This window comes from Setaria viridis, chromosome 3 (genome assembly GCF_005286985.2).
Source record: "Setaria viridis chromosome 3, Setaria_viridis_v4.0, whole genome shotgun sequence".
Classification (NCBI taxonomy): domain Eukaryota; kingdom Viridiplantae; phylum Streptophyta; class Magnoliopsida; order Poales; family Poaceae; genus Setaria; species Setaria viridis.
The window spans coordinates 25,085,773-25,112,892 of NC_048265.2; the positions used below are offsets into that span (position 1 = coordinate 25,085,773).

The following is a 27,120-nucleotide window of genomic DNA, read 5'->3' on the forward strand; positions in this document are numbered from 1 at the left end:
CGTATGTGAGACTCATAAACCTTGTGAAGTCAATTTTATCTTGACATAGACTTAGATGAAAAATAAGATCACGAGTCTTTTCCTTGAATATATATTGAAACAATCTTCGTTGTGGAAAACCGCACAAAGTGCATTTGTTGGCCCAACACGTTCCAACTAGGATGAAGGCTCACCACACCTCAAAAGGTAGCCCTAGAGGTGGGGACTCCCTTCACTTTTATGTAGGTTTAACTCTCTCCCACAACCAATGTGTGACTATTCCCAACAATCTCCCCCTCACACTGGTGTCCCTTGGCACTGACCGGCCCATCGTGGGTACTTGCGATCCACTAGGCCTTAGGTCTACACCATCCGTGTGTGCTGGGGGCTGAGATTATGGAACAGGCTCTGGTACCACTGTTAGCCCAAATTCAGGAGAGTTGGCCCAATAGGTCCCAATCGGGAGGAAGCCTTACTACACCCCAAAAGCTAGCCTAAGAGGTGCGGGACTCCCTCCACTTTTATGTTGGTTTAACTCTTTCACAACCAATGTGGGACTATTCCTAATAGTATTTTATAGTTAAGAATAAAGTTCTGCAATTATTATATTGGGAAAAATAGAAAAATCTTGTAAAATCTTGTAGAACATATATTCTCTTTTTTTATGAAGAATATGTCGTAGGTTCTCTTATAGTTAGCCATTTTTCATGAAGCTAGCCTTTTTCAATAAGATCATATAGTTCGTATTATGTTGGTGTAAAATTTGGTCAAACGCCAAAGCACTAGACATTAGACATTAGAGCATGCCGATGGCAAAAATGGCACCTTGCTGCGCATGTTTGTGAAAGCCATCTAAGCTGTTTTGTACAAACTAGTCAAACCAGAATTCTAGGACTTCGTTAGAACCGTTCGCATGAGAATTGATGACAATCACACTTTTTGTGGTGGAGGACGGCTAGATTTGCGAGCTAACCAATAAAGAATAACCAATACACTTACGTTGCGAAGAACGACTAGTTTACAAGTACTATAGCAACTAGCAAACACGTGCAAAGCTGTAACCTAGCGGGGATCTCGTTAGGGCATTTGCAATGTCGAGTTGCCCTAAGTTGACTAGCAAGCCTAGGGAGACACCTCTTGTCATCGAATCGGTAGATAACAACAATATGGAGCTGGATTGCTATAAGGATTTAGGAATAAAAAATAAATACATGATAATTTAGATTTGGTTGGCCCCTGAGTTGCCCATGCCCCTTATTTATAGGGAAGGGAAGCTCTGCTCTAACAGAAGTCAAAACACTTACGGATCATGTGCAAGTATATAACTCCAAACTTGAAATAGATAGTCAAAATTGAACTAGCCGATTTTCTCGGTTGTGCATCTTTCGAAAGCCATAACTCATATGGACTCCAAATTAGACATTATGTGAATGTATTTTGAGACGTGAGATATATAATGGTGAAGTCTAATTTATGATTGGTATCATTACCTAAACTACTGAGGCTAGTTTTTTGTTGGCACTTGTTATTGCCACCTTTTTAGTGCTGATTTAGTGCTGATTTTGGATTAATTCTTATACTAACCTGCCACTGGCACTTGAAATAACCCTATTATCGCATATGTGTTGTATTTTGGAGCATATTATATTTTGACAGGAAATACAACATAACCAAAGGGTTTTTGTGCGGAGCTTTGGATAATTGGATGTGGGTCGTCAAGAGGGGCCCATACATGAAAGAGGATCACATGGGCCAGAAAGGGCAAGGCCGATCAGCTTGGGACCTTATATGCTGATCGGTCTGGCCTATCTTTAGGCCCGATTGCGCTCCTATTTCTTCGGCGTGAAGTCTACGCATTCTCTAGCGACCATTCGTCTAGAGCCACCTCTTACCTGCTGGGGAGAAGAGTATAAATACTCCCTAAAGGACCACAAGCAGGAGAGAGCCAGAGGAGAGAGGAGAATACCACACATATGCTATTCCACCACCACCACAATGTCAGGAATAGTGAGAAGATTCGATCTACAGAAGGCCACCCGAGACGGAGCTCATGAGGAGGAGAAAACACTCCAAGCCGATCGGCCTAGAGGTGCTCAGGCCAACTGGCCTGGGGCTTTGCTACCTCCGTTCGTCGTCCCCTTTGGTCCAGTTGATCTCCAGGGTATCCTTTACCCCTTTGTGCATCATCATATCTAAGATCATGGGGTAAAGTCTCTATTTGTCCTTAGGATTGTATGGAGATCTGGATTTGTAATCGCCGAACCTCTTGTTGAAGATATGTTTGCTATCATTCGTATATCGATGATCCTCTTTCATGTAATGGTTGACCGGCACTACTTTGGGCTGCTTTGTTGCTTACCTAGAACAATCATGATGCCGTGTTCTTATTGTTCAATAGTCGATTACCCTCGTGTAGTGACAATTATGCGGGAGGGAAAGTGTTGGATATAGTTTACATTCACTCCCGATGACACCTAGATCTGGTTCGTTCACTTTTGGTGATTGATTCTAAATCCCTAGAACAAGCGCTCCATTTACCTTGTTCACATCCTACACTCTCTATCGGCTTTGATCTAGACTGCTTAGTCCTTTAGTTAGTTTAATCTCATTCAATACATAGAGCTTTCCGATTACATTGATTAGTGCTTAGTTAAGCGTGCAAATCCCTTATTCTGTAGATTGATAAACTATGGGGGAATTCTCTAAGGGAAAAGTTACTATCCGTGCGCTTGAGGTACACTCAGTGAACAAATTGGCATACTAACTACCGCCAACAGTTTTAGCTAATCAACTAAATCGCTTTTCCAATGCTGTAAGTTTTGATCAACGTTATGTATTTAATTTTCGTTTATGTAGCTTGCGATTAAGTCGCATTAGACGTCTGATCTGACATCTGAGGCCATCGTTGGTCGTCGCATGATGGGATGGAGTATTTGAAAATGGGAATCCCATGTGGCGCGCGGGAACAAGTTTATATATGCAGAGACCAGGACTCCATACTTCCCCACCTCATTCCATGGTTGAGCCCAATCATCATCTAATTTCCCATCTCTTCTCCACTCCTCTCACAAGTACGTACGCATGGCGACGACACAGGCGCAAGGCCACGCGATGCCGCCGTACAAGGACGCGTCGGCTCCGGTGGAGGTGCGGGTGCGGGACCTGCTGGGCCGCATGACGCTGCGGGAGAAGGCGGCGCAGATGGCCCAGATCGAGCGCACGGTCGCGTCGGCGCGCGCCCTCACGGAGCTCGGCGCGGGGAGCGTCCTCAACGGCGGCGGCAGTGCGCCCGGCGACCGCTCGCCCGCGTGCTGGGCCGACATGGTCGACGGCATGCAGCGCCTCGCGCTCTCCTCCCGCCTCGGCGTCCCCATCCTCTACGGCACCGATGCCGTCCACGGCCACAACAACGTCTTCGGCGCTACCGTCTTCCCCCACAACGTCGGCCTCGGCGCCGCCAGGGATCCGGAGCTCCTGCGTAGGATCGGCGAGGCGACGGCGCTGGAGGTCCGCGCCACCGGCATCCAATGGACCTTCGCACCCTGCGTCGCTGTGAGTACAATTCAAAAGGATCATGACTAACTGGTGGTTTGTTTATTAATTTGACTAGCACGCGACGACTTGTATGATCTATCTGGTTCGCGTTTCGTGCCAGGTCTGCCGGGATCCGAGGTGGGGAAGATGCTACGAGAGCTACAGCGAGGACCCAGAGATGGTGCGCTCGTTGGCCACCATTGTTACCGGCCTGCAGGGGGAGCCACCAGCCGACCACCCTCACGGCTACCCGTTCCTGGGTTCCGTTAGGTATACTTCTGCGGCGATATGTTAGTATGTGTTCTTCGTGTACCTCCGAGATGCGAGCTATGTGTGAGAAAACGCATGCATCAATGCGATTTTGCAGGGAGAAAGTACTTGCTTGTGCCAAGCATTTCGTAGGAGATGGTGGCACAGACAGGGGAATCAATGAGGGGAACACCATTTGCTCCTATGACGAATTAGAAGACATCCATATGGCACCTTACCTTGATTGCATGGCTCAAGGGGTGGCAACGGTGATGGCGTCCCACTCCAAATGGAACGGGGAGCGGTTGCATTCGTGCCGCTGCTTGCTTACAGATGTTCTCAAGGGCAAGTTAGGCTTCAAGGTAACACTGCGTACCGTCATCGATTATTCGTGTAATGATTTAAGCTTAAGTTGAGGCAATGAGGTTTGACGTGTGTAGCCTCTTCTTTCAGGGTTTTGTGATTTCGGATTGGAAGGGCATTGACAAGATCTGTGAGCCACGAGCACCTCAAGGGTCCGAGTATCGCTACTGCATTGCGCAGTCAGTTAATGCAGGAATGGACATGGTATATATTGTTGTTCAGCGTTCACATAAATACATTCCGCAGCTGTTTTCTTTTTTCGTAGACTGAAAAATCTACAGATTATGATACCTTACAGATTTGAAGAGTTTCTGGAGCATCTTGTGTCCTTGGTGGAGACAGGGGAGATACCATTGTCTCGGATTGATGATGCTGTCGAGCGGATTCTGAGGGTCAAGTTCATTTCTGGAGTGTTTGAGCATCCATTTTCAGACCCATCTCTGCTGGACATAATTGGTTGTAAGGTAAGGTGTTTCTACTTCTAATGTTTCGGTTGCTTCTTAAATTCTTCTCCCTATTTTACTATTGAGGTTCCCCACAATTTGTATCACGAACCATATACAACATATTAAGTCGTTAATCTTTCAGGAACATCGATTGCTGGCGCGTGAGGCTGTTCGCAAGTCTATGGTACTTCTAAAAAATGGCAAGAATCAGAAGGAACCATTCCTTCCATTAGCCAAAAATGTAAAAAGGATACTGGTTACAGGAACACATGCTGACGATATTGGATTTCAGTGCGGTGGATGGACAGTAGGATGGAATGGAAACAGTGGAAAAATAACTCCTGGTAAGAATAAACTCACATTTTTGCATAAATAAATATTTTTGGTTTGCTTTGCTTCATTTTTTTGTACTATCAAACAGTCGTGCATGTATATACTTTTTCTCTGATGATAGAAATAGAAGGGGCATTCCCCTAGCCATGTGTTAAAAAAACATACCAATAATGGGCACAAAATATGTTTCTCATTCTTTTAGTGTGGAGGCGCCTAATACTTTAAGATAGTGAGAAAGGATTTATGCCGTCTTTCACAAAGAAATGATCATTTCTATTATATCAACTCTGTTTTTTTTTCCGTTTTCAAAAATGAAACTTATAGCTTCACTAGATGACAGGAGTACAAGTCTGCTATTTTTATTTTAAAAAAGGTTATTTATGATATCTAAACTAATAGGTACTAGCATATTGGAGGCCATAAAAGAATCAGTGGGAGTGCAAACTGAAGTTGTCTATGAGGCATGTGCAACAGAAGCTACGATTGAAAGTGGGGAGTTTTCCTATGCTGTTGTTGTGGTTGGAGAGGTTCCATACTCTGAAACTGTAGGAGACAGAACTGACCTTAGTATTCCGTTTAATGGGTCTGACCTTATCACCCGTGTTGCATGTACAATCCCTACCCTTGTGATCGTTGTATCTGGAAGGCCCTTGGATATCGAAACACAAGTTCTTGAGAAGATTGATGCTCTAGTTGCTGCCTGGCTACCTGGAACTGAGGGCATGGGAATTGCCGACTGCCTGTTTGGACATCAAGATTTTGTTGGCAAGTTACCTGTGACTTGGCATAGATCTGTTGATCAATTGCCTATAAATTCTGGAGATGCTAATTATGACCCTTTATTCCCTGTTGGTTATGGGTTGAACATGTTTCAAAGTGATGACAACTCAACATAACCAGGCCCACTGGTTTTGGTGTACATTTGAGTCACTGTGATAGTTGTTAAATTCGAATTTCTGTATCCATTGACAATTGGGAACTCTTTTGAGAAATAATATCATGTGGCCGTGTGCATTGCTGTGTGTTAAAATCATTATTTGCTGTTGTACATTTTAGCTACTCCTTCAACCACCTATCAACATTAGTGCACTTACTTGATTTCCCTAAACCAGTTAGTATATATTGCTGTGCTCATCATAATTTTCCAAGAAGCAAACTATGAAAAAGGAGGAGGATACATAAATCCATGATTTATTCAGTATATCACCAGATGATTGTAAGAGCTAATAGTACGGCAAAAAGCAGTTTTTCATGTACTCACCCTATATGACCCTTACTGTAGATACACGCCCTATCCGATATACAATGCAAATGCAATACAATAACTTGACTAAATTGTAGTCTATACTAATCTATCCTGACTCTACTAATATATCTTGACTTGACTAATGACTAGTCTAATTCTATCCAGACTCGATTAAAATATTTAGAGATAATTTTAATATTTTCACACATCCACCTTGACGTCAGGCATTCTATTGTGTTTATTCACTCCATGACCTAGACTCGAAGCTCAACGCTCTAGCGTGCAATCTTGTCACGATCCAAATGTTAAAAACAAGATCAACATGTCATCACAAGCATCGTGAGCATCATTTGTGCATAATGGAGCATCCATGCATAAGCATTCTATTAAGTTCATGAATTATTGTTTATTGTTGGAACTCAACTTTGTGAAGCAACTCAAATATCTGATAAGCAACTGTTCCCTATGTTATTTTATCCAAATACTAGATGCAATGTGATGAATTTAGAATATTTTTATTGAATTGTTTAGTGACGTTTGCTTGTGTTAAAAATTCACTTAAGTTTCAGTTTTAGCTGTTTTCCTTTGTCAATTGTGTGAAAAACGCAGCAGATCTAGAGGTGATTCTTGTGGCATTGTTTTCTTTGTGATTTTATCTTTCCAATGAGTATTTTTGGAGATTTTTTAGGCGCCTGTAGCTGGATCGTTTGAAGTTGAGAAGTTGAACAGTTTGAATTTCGCCGAGCCCATTCGTCAGCGCCTCCTTCTCCTCCTCTCCCGCACCTCCTTGCTCGCTGGTTGGGCAGCAGAGGCGGTGTCTTCTCAGCTGCTGCGGCCGGACTGGCCATCGTGGCTGAGCCCACATGAATCCCTCCTCTACCCTCGCCCCGCTCCCTCTATTTAGCAGGACGTCGGCCGGCTCCCCCGAAACCCTAGCCGGCCACCATCTTCATCCCCGCCGCCACCTTCTCCCGAGCGTCTCCAGCTCCGCTGGAAATCCGCTGCCGCTGGTCAGTCTCTAGCCAATTACTTGCAGCTGGAGCTTCCTTGCGACACCGCGCATCCGTTTCGCTACTTACCCACCGTCCTCCCTCATCATGCAGGGCCCCCGCCGGTGAGCCTCCTCCGCCTCCATCTGCCGGTCTGCCACCGCCCCCTGGAGCTCGCCATGCCACCTTCTCCCGATCGCGGAGCCCCTGCTGGTGAGCCTCGTGGCCTTGGGGAGCCGCTCCGCTGCTTCCCCTTCCGCGCCGTGCCGTCCCCAGCGTCACTACTGCCGGTCACGTCGAGCGCGTGCCTGTGGCCATGGCCGGCCTGGCTTCTTGACCGGCCCAAGCTGGTTGACCCCTACGGCCCTGCTGTCAGCTTCTGTGGGTGGGTGGAGCTGAGTAGGTATAGTTTGGGCAAGGATTTTCTAGGAAAAGAAAAAGGAAGATTGTGTCACATCCTGAATTTTTCGAATTTCAGGATGTGAATAAAAGGAATAATTAAACAATAATTTTCTCATAATTTTAAAATTTTCCCAACATTTATTTTTCTTTACAGGAAATTTAGTATAGGAAAAATAATTGTTTGTATTTCGGAATTTAATAATGTTGTTATGTGTATGTGCATTCGTGCCGATGCATCATGGTGTTCCTTGAGTGCAAAAGGTTTTAAAATGCGTTTAGATGATGTCCAAACACTTCTGAGAATTTTCCATTTTTTCTAGAAATTATTCTCCTTTTCCTAGAGCTAAATCCAATTTTTTGAAGGTTCTAGAATCCTTTTCATGAACTTCAAGTATTTTATTTAAACTCCTCCATCCATCTTTTCTCTCTAATCCGTGCAACTTGAAATCTATGCTGCGGTGCTTCCTGTGGCCGTGCCCTGTTGTTGCATGCTGAGCTAGCCGCCGCCGCTTGCCGCGCGCGTTGTTGTTGTCTGCCGCTGCTGCATGCTGCTCAGTTGGCGTCGCAATAGTTATAAGCCACATCGGTCAGTGCAAGCAAACAGCGCCATGTATGCCTGTACGCATACGAGCAAGCAGGTCACGTCAATCCCTTTGCCACGTTGTTTTATTGCCAATCTGGTGATGCCCTGCTTACACCATTGTTGAGCAATAATTCAGTTCCCTTCACATTATCATAATTCATTTGGAAACCATCCACCAGCCTGCAATCTTAAATGCACATAAGCATCAAGCAACATTGCTTAACTGCTTGTCATCATCTGCGTGGCAAATGCTTTGGTTAGGTTGCTTACTGACATGTCATGCATGCTTTTCACATCTTAAATGCGTATGAGGTCACCATCGTATTTACTATATCATCTGAACATTTTTGCCGGTACTTTATCTTTTCAAGATCCTATAAGAAAATATCTATATTAATCCAAGTCTACTTGTATTATCTTTCGTTTCCCCTTTCTGCTTCTTCTGATCCTGTCGTTGCTTCCTTCTCGGGCCAAAGTCAAGCTGCAGTGGTTGCCCTGCCCCTGCACAGGAACGGAAGGCACACGGACCTTTTTCTGCAGGTTTCATCTTTGCTTCGGTACCAAGCTGGTCCCTCAGGTCAGCGTTTCGTTTCTCCTAGCTGCAGACGAACACGAGTTGAAGCTTGACCCGAGTTTGTTTCCAACGGACCGGATCGTTCGGCAAAACGCAAGTTGGGGAATCGACCGAGCACCACGCGTGGCCTATAAACAGCAAGCAACCTCCTGGGCTCTCTTTTCCACATCTACTGCTATTTTTCCCTCGTGCCCTATCCTGTTACGAGGAGTCGCCGCCGCCGCCGCTCGCTTGTGCGCCGTCGCTCCGCGCCCCTGGCCGCTCCACCGTCGCCGCCCTTCCTCGTGCTCCACGCTGCCGCACCTCGCGCCGCCCTAGCCCCGCGCCGCCGCCTGTGCGCCGTCGCTCTGCTGCCGCCGCCACCGCCGCCGCAGGCGAAGATCGTGTCTCCAAGAGCTTCATCGGAGAGTCACGACGGTCACTCGTGATCTGCCGCTGTATCGATCTGCTGTCGGAACACGTCCACGTGATGGTCCAACCACAGCCCTCCTCGTCCAGTTCGATCATCGCCCATCGCCGTTCCGTCGTCCATTGTTGGCCGTAGCCCGTAGGTGAGCATACCATCATGTTCCCGGTTTAGCTTTCTTTCCGTTATGCCACTCACCCGCATCCTTCTCGTGCCTTGCAGCGCTTGTGAGTGCTAATCTGTTCTTCTTCCCCTGGCCACGACTACGAGGCGTGCTAATCTGTACGTGCATGTGCATGGTGTACGTTCTGTTCATGTGCATGATGCGTTGCCAGCAATAGCCGTAGGCACCAGGAGAAGCCCGGCCGCCAGCGCTCATCGCCGTCGTCGTTGCCGCATGCCATCTTGGCCACAAGCTTGCTGCTGCCTTTGTTTTGCCGAGCTGCGTCAATGCCGTGGCCAGCCTTTCAGAAGGAAACCACCGGCTATGAAGTCCGAGCAAGATGACAGCTATAGCAAAAGACACGTTTGTACAGAAGCGAACAAGTCATTATCGTACATGCATCTTGCTCTTGCCAACAGCGACATCATGGTGGCGTCATGCTTATGTGGTAATTACTTAGGACTTCCCCTTTAACAAAATAATTAGAATGCTTGTGCTACAGTTCTTTCCTGTATAGCGGAACTCCATAAATCTTTTGGCCTTGACAATCTTTGATCTATAGAATAATCCTTTGTTTAATTGTAAAATCCCGTCAGAACTAGTTTATCATTCATTTAATTTCTTTCTTGATTATTGCTTCGTGGTGACATCATCCTTACATCATGTTCAAATACCCATATCTTATTTAATTCAATTATGATTTCAGCAATTCCTGTCCTCACGTGATCATAGCAACGCGTAGAATAATTTAAAGTGCTTTACTATTCTTCTTTGATGATTGGTGTGCTGTTCTTAGTTGTACTTGTTTGTTTGCATGAATGCTTTTGCCGATGTTTGCTTCGAGTAGAAGATCGTTGTTCGGAAGATTTGAAGAGTAAGAGTTCCAAGAGAGCAAAAGCCGAAGAGCAGTAAGAAGTAACTTGTCGCTGAAGAAAGGCAAGTGTGTCCTTGTGTTTTTATCCCAATAACTTTATTTAATCACCATTGGATATGCTTGCATTTAATTTGATAGGTCCTATTAAGGTTTGCCTAATTTTTATGATTATTCCTTGCCAACCTGGGTTTACCTTTATGTTGGGTAGCTATGCTTAGCTGCTATACTTGGGTTATGGTGGTTCTAATGAATAACATGGTGAACTTATTCTATCTATGATATACCTTTTGTTAATACAAGATTACAATGTTTAATTGGAACATGGAGCGACCACTTAGGAAAATAGTGCGACCACAAGAACTATCATGGCTCTGGTTTGGCTAATTAATTAAAAACTCTAGTCTGGGGTAATCTTACTCGTGAAGAGGCAAGAGGGGGGACTGAGTCGTTGCATTATCGGCCTGTGATAGGTTGTGCACGCCAGACACCGAAACCTTAGCGGGTTACCACTTACTAGCGAATCTTTGTAAAAGCCTCGTAGCGTCCCTACACAGTCACACCTCGGAAGTGTGATGAGTGCCTGATCAGCACAGCATGGTTGGGTCTAAAGTTCTTTTGAACTTTTACGCGACTTGTGGGTAAAGATGTGTGACCTCTGCAGAGTGTAAAACTGATCGATCAGCCGTGCTTACGGTTAAGAGCGGCCTGGACCCTCACATGATTAATATACTTGAAGATGGACTTAAATCGTGGTTTATGATATGACTATGTTTCTACCATATGCTTATGGCTTATGGTTATGTTTCTAATTATGGGTTGGTATATACTTATACCTTAATCAGGTGCTAATAAAATTTGACCAACTAAAAATGCTTAATGCAATCAACTACTCAGCCTTTCCTTGTTTAAGCCTTGCATTCATACTTTCCTCCACACTTGCTGAGTACGGTAAGTGCTCACCCTTGCTATAACCAAGGTTGCTCAGAAAAAGTTGCTATGAAGTTGCTGTAAAGATGGTGCTAAGTTCTAGGCATACGCAACCCCTAGTTGATTGCTTGTAAAGTTTGGAGCATCCGTTTCCAGGATTACACTGTGTATCTTGGATGGTTTCGTAAGTCTTTATTTGTATTCCTTTACGTGATACTGTTACTATTATTCACTAATGATGTCACTGTATGTATGAAACTTGACCCTGGCATACATATAGGTAGCACTTGGTTTTTTTCTAAAACCGGGTGTGACATATTGATGATATGTTGCTTGTTAATGGGTGAATCTTGTTTAATTCATAGTAAAATATGTGTAGATCCAAAAATTATGATTCTTGTTTTGTTAGGTTTCTGTTGATATCTAGTTTATTTAAAACATGATGGTGTTCATGTCACTATTGTAGAGTTTGTTCTATATTTTATTTTGTTTTAGACTTGTTAAATGCTTTATAAATCATGTGATGCTCCAAAAATTGTGAAATCAATTTTTTTAACTTCCATTTATCATTTATGCCCCAGATCCGCAACTTGTATAAGTGGAATATATGGTTTTCATACTATTTTAGATCTATTTAGTGTTTGTTGTCTTAATCTTGTTATTTGTATAATAAATAGCAGAAAATTATAAAATGTTGAAACCACCTTTTTTAATCCATGTTTTCTGTACAGATTCTATGAAAAATGATATTAATATTTTTCTAGATGATTTACATACCTTTTGTGATTTAATGTGCTTAATGGTAGTTTATTTTGTTTATTTTATATCTTCATATTGAAAATTCATTTTGATGTGAATCAAACTCTCATGGTTTTATATTGTTGTCTTCTGTCAGTGCAATGTATTTTATAATTGTTTCTCAATCAATGATTTTAATCTTGCAATTTTCTTCTTCCTTGTGGCTTATCGATTAGCATAATCTCTCATAATGACCTTGTATGTTTGTATACTATTTTTAGCTAGATTGTTCTGTTAATAATTAATTCTTGTATGGGTCTATCATTTCCATACATTTCAAGAGCATTTGCACTCATTAGCATCATGTCTTATGCATGCATGCATTTCATTCATTTTAGAGAGCGAGTTGCCAGAGAATGAGTCAGTTGAACCCGAAGCCGAGGCCGACGTAGAGGTTGTTGTTGAGCTCGAGGAAAACCAAGGCAAGCAGCTATGCATACTTATCCTACTTTTCTAAATAAATTTTTTACTATATATAGATATGGGATGCATGTGGGTTATCTATCTTATTGCATTGTTAGAACCTATGTTGTTGATATTATGACCTCCCTTGCTTTGTTATCATACACCTTGTCGCTCGAGTAGTATGGGTATTGTTAAATTAATCTTGTTAATTGCTTAGCCGTGCTTAGACATAGAATGGTCACTTTGGTAAGGGAATGGTTATAGGTTAATCAACACTGATTCTAGTATGGTTCTCTAATGTTGTTGAATAAATTAACATAATGGTTAATTGGATACGAGATTTGAGCGGTGTGTAGAGTCCAAGAATGGAGTCTCAGTGACATAGGTCACTTGAGTCGATTAAGGACTGCCAGTTCTTGATGTTGGTTTGAGCACCTTTTTCGTGCTACAACATGTTCCCGAATGGGATGAATAAGTCTAATACCTTACTTGTCTCGCTCTATGAGGCACGGTCCTAGATGTGTGGTCCTCATACTATGTAGAAGAGCCTAGGGGTGTCCCCGGTGGACCTAGGTTGTCCTCAACACAAGCTAGGCGTGTTTTAGTTATAGTTTGGGATGGTTTGGAAAGGGTTGGCATGAGTGCCCCCTTGTGCACTATTGATCAGGTGTGCGAGCCACAAGGTCCTCGTGTCATGTGGGTAAAGAGTACACCCTTGTAAGGATAAATCAATTCGAATTGCTGCGCTCTCGGTTATGAGTAAGCTCAAGTCCCATGAATTCATCATAGAGTCATCAGATGCTTATGTATAATTGTTCACATGAATATGCTCTATGTTACCATGTTAATGTAATTGTTTTAACTAAAATTTGAAGTGGGTTTTGGGTAAGATTAATAAAACTTGCTAGCTGTCCATAGGGTGTTATTCACATGCTTATGGTTAAAAATTAAGGATATAATGAGTTAGGCTTTTGCAAATTTACTTAACCTTAAAGTCTTACTCCTTGTTCAACCCTATGCATGATCCTTGTTATATATTTGTATAAGACTTGTGAGTACCTTTTTGTACTCATGTTGCTATCGATCACTAAAGTTGCAGGTGAACCGAAGGCCGTGTTTGGTCACTTTTACCCTACCATTCCGAGAGTGGGTAATGAGTGACTAGAGCGTTTGTTTGTTGCTTTGATGGTGTTCTTGGGCAACGACACCATCGTTTCTTTTGCGTTAATCTATCGTATCCGCTGCGTAGATGTGCTCTTTTCATGAGTTAGATGTTAGGAAAACTTGAACCATAATATTTAATCTAATGTTGTTGTCATGAGTCCAAGACTTGTATTTTGGAGCTCATTCTTTTAAATTTCAGATTTGAAACATATATGTCATGAACTTGTAATCTTAATTGTTGAACTTGTGTAATGCTTAAAATTGATTTTTACGGTTAATGTGGTGATGTGTGATTTGTATGGTTGGTGTTGCTCGATCTTGGGTATGTTGTGAAACACCTACCGGGATACCGGATTTGTCTTTTGTTATGTTGAATTGCACCGAGTCTTGTATCTCTACGTGTGAGTTGTCACTTGGCACATCCCAAGACTAGTAAGTGTTGGCTCTCATCCTATTGACATGACCATCAATCCGCTTAATTCGAGTTCAAATTGGACAGTTCTTGCGATGTTGCCGGATGATCAGTGTGTGATCCTTTGCACGCACTAGTTTCAAATTTCAATCTTTCAATACTCTAAGGTGTGTTTTTATTAATATAGTGATATGTAGCTCTCTTACTTTTCGAAAAAAGACTCTGAAGTGTATAACTGGACCATCAGGTGCGATCGACTCCATTAAGACTTGTGCACTATCTCCTTGTTTGCCGCCATTATTTTGAATCATTACTCCGACGAGTGCATTTCTCCCACCACGGAACCATCCAGTGTTAACACTTCTGCAGGACTTGTTCAATTCAATTCAATCTTTGTACCCGCTTTGGTGGTTTGTTTGACATTATATTGCATCGTTGAGACCTATTAAACTGGTTAAGTGACATGCTTAACACACATTAGTTTTAATAACTATGATATCTCGATCACTAGATTCGTAAACTGTGGGCTAAAGAGCCATATTCGCTGCATCCCCGCCAACGGCTTGCCTCACTCGGCCTGCAGGTCACAAACAAATAAACAACAAATTTCTAAATAACAACTAGCTAAAAGTATATACTCCAATTTTCAATAAAATCTTCCATAATCCGACTCATGATTGTGCTCGCCCTGCAGCTCATGTCCACACGTGAGCTGTTTATCTTTGTTGGCTCCCTAAATCCTGTTTGTTTGAGCTTTCTGGCAGTTTCTTAGCATGAGAAGCTAGAAGCTCAAACAAACAGTGAACCTAGAAGCTTAGAAAGTTTATATGAAAAGCTGGAAAACTCAGTTTTGTGAGCTTTTCGTAGCTTTTTAAGCTCAGAAAGCTAAACGCATCTTCTAAAAGCTGGTTTTAGCTTTTGAGAAGTTCTGAAAAAGCCAGCATCCACTTTTCAGAAAAGCTTAAAAGCTACAAACAGGCTCTAAATTTGAGTTTCTTGGCAGCTTCTCGGGGTGAAAGCTAGAAGCTCAAACAAACAATGAATTTCTCATGTAGCTTCTGGAAAGCTGGAAGCTAGCTATGAAGCTTTTCGTAGTTTTCTGAGCTCAGAAAACTAAACACATCTTTTAAAAGCTGGGTTGATTTTTCGTAACAAAAAGTCAACAACAGCTTTTTGGAAAAGCTCAAAATCTGCTGCTCAAACAAACAAGTCCTTACATTCAGCCCACGTCAAGGAGAATTCAATTCTTGATGTTTGTATTCTTTTATTTGTGGGATTTGAATTTGCGTTAAGCCCATTCTATTTTCAGTTCCTCTTTTCTTAGCCTGGAAATTGCTTTAGTCCTATTCGTTTGTAGTTTCATACATTTATAGTAAGCTATGGACTCCTTTTTTAAATTTTGTTTGTCTTACCTTTTCTGGAGGTAGTAAATTCCATTCACAAACTGGTTTAACGAGCGAACAACAAGGGGTGCCCATTAAAGTTTTATTGCTTAAGTAGTGCAGCGTGTTAACCAATTCGTAAGGTTCTAGCTGGATGATCGTGCTGTCCTCCAACTCTAAGGCTGTCGCACTTGCCGCTCTAGTTTTTACTGATCATGGCGCTCACACCCAGCTGGAGAGCTGCTGAAATTAATCAAGGATGGGCGTGGGGTAGGTCGATCCAACGGATCTCGATCCGCACCATAAAAACGAGTCCAATAAATCACAGGTTCACAGCTTAAAGAAAAAGTCACGGAGCGAACCAAAAGGTCCATCGGATCAAGCGGGTCGAACCTTCTTCCTCCGTCCTTATCACTGAGACGATCCGAATTTCTATTTTTGACAATTGAAGCCTACACACATCTACGATAGTCCTAATAAAGCTATCACGTGTGAATACCTAGATAGTACAAATCCATACCGACATAGAAATATAGAGTTGCAACAGAGTAATAATGACATAAATATCAAGTACAATACTTCGGCACATGGGGTAAAGTCCATTAGAACTGAATCATAAAAGGTAAAACATCTATGCAACGGAAGCATGAGTTATGACGAACACCATCTCCAGAGGCGACTTGAGCGAGGGTCCATCCCTAGTCTTCGCATCCATCGTTGTCGGGCTCCGATTCTGAAAATCCACCATTTACCCGAGAAGCGGGTAGGCCATGTCAACTCCCAATAGCAGCAAGCAAAGGAAATGGGGGAATAATACTATACGCATGGATAAACCTATATATAGTTGTAGAGGTTTGTGCAGCCATATATAGGTTTATCCTTACGTATAGTATTATTCCTCCGTTTCTTTAGCTTTCTGCTATTGGAAGTTGACATGGCCTACCTGCTTCTTGAGTAGATGGTTGCTTTTCAGGGTCGGAGCCCGACTACGACTTCAACAATGACGGATGGGAAGACTAGAGATGGTCCCTCACTTAAGTCGCCTCTGGAGATGGTGTTTGCCATAGCTCATGTTTCCGCTGCGTAAATGTTTTACCTTTCATGATTCAGTCCTCGTGAACTTGTACCGGCATGTGCCGAAGTGTTGTACTCGATATTTATATCATTATTACTCTGTTGTTACTCTATATTTCTATATTGGTATGGATTTGTACTATCTGAGACAGGTATTCGCACGTGATAGCCTTCCTGTGATTATAATAGAGGTGCGTAGGCTTGAATTCTCAGAAATAGGAATTCGGGTCGTTTCAGCTGGTATAAGAGCCATACTTGACCATAGGACGATCCCTAGCAATGGACGTCCTTGATTGTTATTCAACTCCTTGGTCAATTATTATTAATACCTTGATTTCTTTAACTTATCTGACTTACTAATAACCCTAACAACGTTTTGCAGATGGCGATCGAGGAGTGGTACCTGTTCTCCGAAAGTGGGGTGTGCTTTGGAGGCTTTTGCGCTCTGCTCAACGAGTGCCTGGAGAGAGCAAGAGTTTGCACTTACGGGATACTCTACGAGGGCTGCATGAGGGGCGTGGTGGACGATGTGGCTACCAAGCTGAAGCTGACAGTGCCCACCGACCCTAGTGTACCAGAGTTGGACGAGGTCGTGATGCACACTTTCGAGATGTCTATGACAGAGGCTCACCAGACCATCGCCAGGAGAGCCATGTGCGAGGTGCACGCGCAGCTTCATGAGAAGTTGATCAACACCCCGTACCATTGCCTACCCAGGGCCTGCCGCGAGCCGATGGACTTCGAGAGTGAGGCCCGCCGTTACTACTAGGACACTTGTGTTGAGCTCGATGAGAAGTATCATGTTGCCTCCTGCTATATTCACACCTAGGACCAGGCACTATTCTGGATGGACTATGAGATTGTGGCACTTCGCAAGGGATGGGATAACAGCTTGGCTATGACTGTAGCTCTCGAGGGTAATGTACTTGGACTCGAGCGCAGCCTGACAACCATGAACCGGAGGAACTGTCACTTGCTCAGAGAGAGACTCGCTGAGGATTGCCACTCTTAAGGTGTGAGTTGTTCGGATGGAGGAGGAGCTGAGGGCCAAGGACAAGGTGATACAGAAGAAGGTTGCCCTGCTCAAGGAGAAGGAGGAGCTGACCGATACCTTGGATGCCGCACTGATCACCAAGGATGGGATCACCGAGCAACTTCACCAACGCCTGCACTGGAACTACTACAACATGGTTCACCTTGGAGCACGTTACTACCACACCAGAGACTTAGCAGAGAGGACCCAGCTTGCGTGGGAGCGCTTAGACCGCAGGAGGGTGATGGAGGAGGAGACCTTGAGTGCTTGGGTGTCACAAGAGGACCGGAGAGAGCCCCGCTTGGAGAGCTTTGAGTTATCACCGTCCAGACTGTGTTCTTAGGTGATGCTTCCACCCACCAGATTTACCACCGAAGAGATGACCAAGACCTTGTCCACACTCACCCAGTTGTACGGAAGAGCATTGCTTGAGCTGCCAGTGTACTCAGACGATGAGCCGGATCCATTCTACGCTCCTACCCCATAGTACCACCCAGGAGGCATGGACGATGATGACGACTTCCAGTACTCCGATTGAGTTGACCGCTTCTGATCTGAGTAGTGCTAGGTTTGAGCTAGGCTCACCATGATGTAGTAGCATTAGAGACTACCACCCCATGATTCTCGATGTAGTAGTATGATGTTGATCCTCTTGTAAGCTTGAAGGTTTCTAGAGTAGACCTTGAGACACACCCTTTTTGTGTGGTGCCATTGCATGAGTGATATGGAGTTTCATGGTTTCAGTGGTTCTTATGCTTCTTCATGCTTGTGTGAAATTGTTTGCGTGTTTTAGCTAGTTACTCCTTAAATAAATAAGTAACCCTTAACTAATATTTTAAGAAAACTCACTGATCATGATCTTATTTGGAACAGATATTGGGATTGAGGAGGTCAGGATGGTTGCTTCATTGTTTTGAGGAGGCGGCCAACGAAGACGGCCTAACCTCGGCAGAGGTCGTGGTCACCGCGGAGGTTGTGCCCCCCAAGGTAGATGTCGTGGAGGCCGCCGCGGAGGACGAGGAGGCCATGCCCTAGGAATGGACAGCAAGGCAGACCAAGCTGATGCAGAGGGAGAGGTCCACCAAGAGAACCAGGAGGAGCAGGAGTAGGATGTGAACACTGGAGGGGCAGAGAACCAGCAAGCTCTGCTGCCGCCCAACCTTGCAGAGGTGATGGACGTCCAGACCCAGCTAATGCAAACGATGGCCAACGCTTTGCTCTAAAACAACCAGCAAGCTCAAGGAGGACCTCACAGGAACCCCTCCCCCAGTTGAGTCCTTGTAGAGGAAGGTAGAGGATTTCACCAAGCTCCACCCACCCACGTTTGATAACTCTGATAACCCTTTGGATGCCAACGACTGGTTGAGGGAGGTTGAGAAGAAGCTGGACTTGACAGATTGCACTGACATGGAGTGCGTGGTGCTTCCTACCCACCAGCTGATTGGGACTGCACGCGCCTGGTGGGACAGCTTTTGTGACTCACACGCAGACCCGGCACACATTACTTGGGACAAGTTCACTGAGGTATTTCGCAACCACCATATCCCTGAGGCTATTATGCAGACGAGTTCCACAACTTGAAGATGGGTAACATGAAGGTCCAGGAGTACACCAACATGTTCCAAGAGCTGATGAGGTACACTTTGGATGATTCCAACACTGAAAAGAAGAAAATATACTGGTTTCGCAAGGGACTCCACCAAGGCATGGAGATGCACTTGTCCGCACACGACTGTCCTACCATACACGCCCTAGTCGGCATGGCACTCCGAGTTGAGAAGTTGAGGTTTGAGTAAGAGGAGGTACGAGGCAACAAGAGGAAGCGCCAGGACCAGTCTGGACGCTCAGGGCCGTCTTAGAGGCCGAGGATAGGACCCCCACAGTTCCAGCAGCAAAAACCCCACCACTACTCTACTCAGCCACATCAGTTTAGAAACACCGGAGGAGGAGGTGGAAGTTTCGGCACTTGGAAGCCAAGGGCTTAGCAGTCTACTGCACTGGAAGGAGGAAGGGCTATTGTCTGTTTCCTGTGCCACCAGCCTAGGCACAAGTCCTACGAGTGCCCGCAGAAGCCCCGAGCTAGAGTACAGGACCGCGCTGATGAGTACCAGACGCCAGCTAAGTCACCAGCGCCCGGAGGACCACAACAGAGGAACTCGGCGAGGACCACACCACCACCCACCCGAGGGCATCTAAACCACCTGACGGCCGAGGATGCCGTGACAGCTCCAAACGTCACCCTCCGTGAGTTCCTTGTTGACTTAGTTAAAGCTACAATTTTGTTCGATACGGGTGCCAAGTTTTCATATCTTTCAACCAATTTTGTGGAAAAACAATCTCTCCCTACTATGCCCCAACCAAGGCCTATTATAACTAGCTCTCCCTTAGGAGAAGTGAGGAGCATGCTAGAGTGCAAGGCAATTCAGTTGATAATTGAGAAGCAGTTATTTCTAGCAGACTTGATAGTACTGGAGTCCTCAGGCATTGATGTGATTTTGGGATGGATTGGATGACCAAGCCAAGGGACTGGTCTCGTGTAACCCCGGTTTTTTAGGTTAGAACACCCAAGTGGAGCTCAGGTGCAGTTTGAGCCACTATACCCCAAGGTAGCACCTATGCTTTGCGATTTGAATCCTAAGTCCATGGAAAAAGTACCCATGGTGTATGAGTACCTGTACGTGTTCCCGGAGGAGTTGATGGACCTGCCACCAGACCGAGACATGGAGTTTGTGACGGAGCTTATTGTCACACCCGGTTTTAAGGACAAAACCGAGTGCATTGGATACATGTGTGCCAGGATCAAGTTACACACATATATGACATAAGTGAATAACAAAGACAGTGCCAAATTGAATAAAGAGAGTATTAACCATTAGTACATGACCGAAAGTCTCAATAAAACACAAGTCTAATTTATTATGCAACAGACTTTGGAGTAGCGACGACACCACAGGCAGCGGACTGAAGAACCGTACGCCTAGAACTCTTCAAAGTCTTGCAGATACTCCTCCAGATTAACTTGGTCTGAACAACGGTTTTAACTTGGTCTGAAAAGCGGTTTTGCAAGGGTGAGTACACTTATGGTTGGTACTCAACAAGTCGTGGGGAACAGTGAAGTGTAAGGCAAATCAAGATATGGCTAGGGTTTAATCTGCATCAACTTTTAATTTAGTTGGTCAAATTTTATTAGTAGTTAACTAAGTGTAGTTTATACCACCTGAAATTAAACAAGAACATAAATAAAGTAACAACATAACCATGAATGAAAAGGCAACGATTTAAGTCCATCTTTCGATAGTATTATCATGTGAGGGTCCAGGCCGCACTTAACCATGAGCACGGTTGATCGATTATTTTTACACTCTGCAGAGGTTGCACATCTTTACCCACAAGTCGCGTAAAAGTTCAAAAGAACTTTGGACCCAACCATGTGGTGTTTGCAAGGCACCATACCACACTTCCGAGGTGTGATTGCATAGGGACGCTACGAGACCTTTACAAATATTCATTAGTAAGTGGTAACTCGTTAAGGTTTCGGTGTATGACGCGTACAACCTCCCGAAGGCCGATTATGCAACAACTCAGTGCCCCCTCTTGCCTCTTTCGAGTAAGATTACCCCAGACTAAGGTTTCTAATTATTCATCCAAGACCACAGCCATTTAGCCTTGTGGTAGCACTGTTTTCCTGGATGGTCGCTCCATGTTCCGATTAAACTTTATGATCTTGTATTAATGAAAGGTATACCATAAATAAAATAAGTTTAATCATTGAGTTCAGTTAAACCACCATAACCCAAGTAAGCAATAAGCATGAGCTACCCAACATAAAAGTAAACCAGGTTGGTCAAGGTATAGGTAAAGAAGTCTAGGCAAACCTTAACTGGGACCCATCATGTTTAAACTATTAAGTGCACAGCGATGTTGTATTGTACATGAAAGTAAAGGTGTAATAGGACTTAAAGAAGTGATCAAGGACATGACTTGCCTTCTTGACCTTGCTCTTTCTTCTCTTACTCCTCGAAAGCTTGATCCTTGAACCCCTCGAGCTGCGGTCCGTCTACATGTGTCACACGAGCACATACAAGCAAACAAATGCATAACATAAGAAAATAGTACACCAATCATAACAAATAGAGAAAACAACTTGAAAAACTATTCTACGTGTTAAAACGAACATGTGGACATTAAGAACACTAGAAACGAAGCTAGGATGAAAAAGATATGCTTAAAACAAGCTACAAGGGTCTATTTGCAACAAAACTAAACTTCCAGGGACTAAACACAAAGAAACCAAGGACTTAAACATAATTACGCATATAAACCATAGGTTTAACGTGCAAAAATGCAACTCAGGATGGCGGGTTAATTAAGCAAAAACATGGGGTTTAAAATGAAAGAAAATAGGACCGGTTTTGAAATACTTTTGAACTGCGGTGGATTGCGGGTTGATTAGAGAAAAGAGTAGGGGCTTTTTCACAAAAGATACGTGGTGCGGTGTGCGTTGACCAATACAACCTGGTCAGATCGAATCCAGGCCGTCGGTTTCGCAGCAGACGGCTGGCGGCGGTGCGCGGCTGACTGCGGAGGCGCGCGGCAGCGGAAACAGCGTGCGCGGCGGCGCTTCACCTGTGAGTCATCGGAGCTGCTCGGGAGCGAGCTCCCAGCCACGGTTTGGCACGTGGAGACCACCAGAAGCAACAAATGGGTGAGGCGAACTCGTTTTGGTGGTCGACGGTGGCCGAGATGCGGCGGCGCATGGCGGCGCTCTGGCGAGGTCGTGCGGGCGGGGACGGCCGCGGCGGCGCACTAGAGGAGCACGGCCGAGGTCCTCACCACTGCGCGGTGCTCCGGGAGACGCTGAGGGCGACAAAGAGGTGACGGCGGTGCGGTAGGCTTGAAGGCGGCGGCGCTAGAAGCTCAGAGGCGGCGGTGCAAAGGGAACAGGCGGCGGTAGGGTTCGATGGGAAAACCGGGCGGGAGGGGGGATGGCTATATATAGGGGCAGAGCGCGGTGTGCTGGCCCGGACTCGAGCTCGAGTCGGGGTCAGATGCGGCACGGCCGGTGCTGAAGAAAGGAAGGCGTGCGGCAAGAAAAAGAAAAGAGCGGAGGAGGAAGAAAGGAAAGGAAGGGGAAGATGCTGACTGGTGGGGCCGGTGTGCCAGCGACAGGAGACGAGCGAGCGGGCGATGCAGCCGGGCCGACGCAAAGATGGGCCGGAGGATCTAAGCCGCGAGGAGAAGGAGTGAAGCTGGGCTGAAGGAAGGAGAAGGTTGAGCCAGCTCTGGAAGGAAAAGGAGCGGCAACGGGCTGAAAAGGAGGGAGGAAAAGGAAACGGCCAATGAAGAGAAGAAAAAGAAACAGAACAAAAAAGATTTTGAAATGAAATCAGATTTGAAATTTAAACTCAAATTCAAACTCAAGCAAAAATATGCACAAGCATTGAGATAATAAACTCCTATGATGCAATAATTGAATTTGGAAATGTTTTTAAATGCCTAAGAATTCAAATGCAACCTTAATTTGGCAAATTTTATTAAGTCACAAATTTTGGAATTTTATTATGCCTAGAGCTGGTCCGGTAGCAAAGAGGCCGTACAGGATGTCGACCGACAAGCTGGATGAACTGAAGAAGTAGTTGAAGAATTTGTTGAAGCAAGGATTCATTCGACCAAGTGCTTCACCCTGGGGTTCGCCTGTTCTGTTCGTGAGAAAGAAGGATGTGTCGATGAGGATGTGTGTGGATTACCGGACGCTCAACTCCATGACCATCAAGAACAGGTATCCGTTGCCACGGATTGACGACCTGCTTGACCGGCTTAGAAAAGCTAAGTACTTCTCCAAGATTGACTTGAGGTCAGAATACTACCAAATGAAGATTCAAGAGAGTGACATATCCAAGACCGTCTTCACCACACGGTACGAATTGTTTGAGTTCTCCGTGGTTTCCTTTGGTTTGACTAACGCACCAGCTTACTTCATGAACATAATGAATAAGATCTTTATGGAAGAGTTGGACAAGTTTGTGGTAGTATTCATTGATGACATTCTGATCTACTCAGAAATAGCAGAAGATCACAAGGAGCACCTCCGATCGTGCTAGAGAGGTTACGACCTACACCAGCTTTATGCTAAGCTCAGCAAGTGTGAGTTTTGGATGGAGTAAGTTGCCTTCCTAGGGCACATGTTGTCGGCTAAGGGAGTAGCCGTTGACCCTGCCAAGATTGAGGCAGTCATCGAGTGGGAGCAGCCTCGCAATGTTTCCGAGATCAGGAGTTTCCTTGTATTGGCAGGATATAACAGGAGATTCATTGAGAACTTTTTCAAGATTGCCAAGCCCATGATCGAGCTGCTTAAGAACAACGTGAAGTTTGTGTGGTCAGAAGCTTGCGAGAAGAGCTTTGAGAAGTTGAAGTCGAAACTTACTACCACCCTAGTACTCACCTTACCGGATATTAAGAAAGACTTTGTGGTGTACTGTGATGCTTCCAAGCAAGGGTTAGGATGTGTGTTGATGCAGGAAGGAAAGGTCATGGCCTACGCATCATGACAGCTCAAGAAGCATGAGGAGAACTACCCAACGCACGACCTAGAGTTGGAAGCCGTCGTGCATGCTCTCAAGATTTGGAGGCACTACTTGATCAGCAACAAGTGTGAGATCTACACTGACCACAAGAGCTTGTAGTACTACTTCACTCAGTCCAAGCTGAACATGAGGAAAAGAAGATGGTTGGAGCTAATCAAGGATTATGAGTTGGAGATTCACTACCACCCCGGTAAAGCTAACATGGTGGCCGATGCCCTAAGCAGGAAGGCGTACTGCAACAACTTGATGGTGAAAGAAGAGCAACCTGCCTTACACAAAGAGATGGAGAAGCTAAAGTTGGAGATCGTTGAGCATGGGTAGTTGTGTGAGCTACAAGTAACCTATGACCTGGAAGATTGGATGAGGCAAGCACAAGCCTAATGCTCAGAAGTTGAGGCCCTATAGGAGCTAATGAAAGAGAGCAAGACAACCAATTACCGAATGGATGATAAAGGCACTGTTGCCAAAAGAGCTACACAGACAAGAGGAGGAGAGACTTATCCTTTAAAGTTGGAGATCATGTCTATCTTAAAGTCTCACCGCTTTGTGGAACTAAGAGGTTTTCTGTTAAAGGAAAGTTAGCGCCGAGGTTTGTAGGTCCCTACCAAGTGGTGAAGCGAGTTGGAAACCTCGCTTACAAGCTTGCACTACCGGAACACATGGCTAGAGTACACTCGGTGTTCCACGTGTCTTAGCTGAGGAAGTTTCTAAGAGTTCTTGAGGAGGAAGTTCACACTGAAGCTTTAGACCTACAAGACACCTTGGAGTACACAAAATACCCAATCAAGATTCTGGATCACACAGAGAAAGGGACAAGAAGGACACCAATTCCATACTGCAAGGTCCTTTGGAGGAACAACACTGAGAGAGAAGCAACATGGGAGAAGGAGTTAGATCTGAAGGAGTTCTCTCACTTGTTCGAGGAGGTTGAGGCTTAATCTTTAGGATGAGATTCCCATAGGGGGGAGACTGTAATATTCCTAAAAATTAGAAATATTAGACTGATTGAGTTTTCAAAAATTTAAAATTTTTTGTTTGAATTGTGCGCTCATTTGAAAATGGAAGACAAATGCTTCTCTTATCTAGAAAATTTCCTAATAAATAAATCTCAAAGTACTTTCAACTTGTGTGCTAGTTTGATTTGGCTCTTTCTGGATTTTATTTGGCTTTCAAAGTTGAGTGTGTTTCAATTTTTAATCTAATTCAAATTTCAAACTAAGTATAAAAACCAAACGTAAAACTAACCAAGCTGGCCCATAGCCGAATCGGCTGGCCTGCTAACCTACCTCTCTCCCGAACCAGCCCATCTAGCCAGCTCAGCCAGCCCACAAGACCGCCACACTCCCACCTTTTCTCCCCTCTCACCGATATGTGGGTCCCACGTGTCCGCTTTTTCCCCTACCTCCCGCTGGTTGCCTGCTCTGCTCGCGCCGCCGCTGCCTTGCTGGTACCCGCGCCCGCGCGCCCTTCTCCACTCCGCGACAATGCGAGGAGCACCTGTGCTTTCCTCCCCACAGCCGTAGCTGCCCATGACCCCTTCCGGAGTCTTCCGAGGCAGGGAAATCCTCACATTGCCCCTGCCACTCCAACCGGCCCGCGCCTCCACGGCCCCCAAACCGTACCTCTGGGCCATTGGATGGACACCACAACACCCTCGGGTGCGCTGGCCGAGCATGAACAGCCGCGCGCGCCCGCGCCCCGACCGCGGGCTATAAATAGTCCCGGCCGACAGCCTCACCTTGCCATCCCAAATCACCCGAGGCTTTCCCTCTTGCCGCCGCCAGCCACCCGGGAGAGGAGAGGGGAAAAGAGGCTGAGGAGGAGGAAGGAAGGAAGGGAAGAAGAGAAGAGGAAGGAGGCACGTCGGAGGAGTCACCGCGTCGTGCCAGGAAGGAGGAACAAGAGCTGCCTTGTCGCCGCCCGAGGAGGAAAAGTCACTACCGCGATCGTTCCGTGAGTCTTCACCGCACTGGCAACCCTCTTCTTCTGAACCCCAACATGCGCCCGCTACCCCTCTTCTTTTTTCGCTTGGCTCCTTTGCCCGACCTTCGAACCACTGCCATGCTACCTGTCCAGCCTCCACCGCTTGTCGTCGTTGCTGTGTTGCCAACCTTCGTGCCGTGCTTCTTGTGCAGGTGCCACCGCTACCCTCATCGCGGCCCTAGGATGTAGGATGTCGCGCACAACGGCCGGCCGTGCCACAGCCGGGGGTTACCCCATGACCGCACACGTGCCGCCCGCGCCGTGCTCTACCTAGCCTTGCCTGCACCTGCAACCCCGCACCGCGCTTGCCTCGTCGCGCCACCTCGCGCGCCGCGCCACCCCGCTATGTCGCACTGTGTCGTGATGTCGTGGCCGCACCGCCCGCCCGCACCACGATGTCACGCCACAGCCAACCAGCATGCGGCTACACGCGCTGGCCGCATGGGATCCAACCGGCACACCGGATCCCGGCTAACCCCAACTAGCCGCGTGGGTGCCACATGTTTGTGCCACGTAGACTTGGATGGCCACGTGGCTTCCACGTGGAGCCATGTGGCACTAACGTGTCACAGGGCCAGGCCCACCTGATGGGTCCACTAACTAATAGACGGGCCCGCTGACTAGTGGGGCCCACCGGCTGACCGGTGGGGCCTTGTTGATCACTGACCGGTCAATGTTGACAAAGTCAACATTGATCGTTGACCGGGTCGACGTTGACCAGGTCAATGCTGACGTCAACTAACACGTGGCAATCTCTCGTGCTACCATGGGGCACAACTAGAAGCTGACACATGTCACCCTAATTAATAAATTTCAAAAATTAATTAAATAATTAAATATCCTTTAATCTTTAAAAATTCATAACTAATTCATTTTAACTTAGAAAAATACGAGACCGGTTGCATTAAATTCATAAAATTGAGCCTGTGCTATTTGTAGCTAGTTTGGTATTATTTGGATCTTCTAAATTTGGCTTTCTTGGAGTTTTTTCCTAGATGTAATTTCGATTACTTTATATTGTGTCGTATCTCATTCGGTTCAAACCCGAGCTATGACCCCGAGAACTCTCAAGACCTCGACTATACTGAGGAAGACTTAAGCGATGACAAACAAGGTGTCATGTCACTCCCAATCAATCCTATGCATGCTTAGTTGCTAGCGCTTTATTTATGATGCTTGGATCATGCTTGATTGCTTAGCCAATTTGTTAGCCTTGC

The 27,120-nt window shown here is 45.4% G+C and overlaps 1 protein-coding gene across 1 annotated transcript; it reads left to right on the forward strand.

Annotated features, from left to right (window-relative positions):
• Positions 1–2,882: 2,882 nt before the first annotated feature.
• LOC117850202 (uncharacterized) lies at positions 2,883–5,918 on the forward strand. The gene is made up of 7 exons (XM_034732008.2): positions 2,883–3,531; positions 3,635–3,783; positions 3,881–4,124; positions 4,216–4,329; positions 4,407–4,589; positions 4,714–4,915; positions 5,304–5,918. Exons 1-7 carry the CDS (start codon positions 3,061–3,063, stop codon positions 5,798–5,800), a joined length of 1,860 nt encoding a protein of 619 aa, XP_034587899.1. The 5' UTR covers positions 2,883–3,060; the 3' UTR covers positions 5,801–5,918.
• The last annotated feature ends 21,202 nt before the right edge of the window (positions 5,919–27,120 follow it).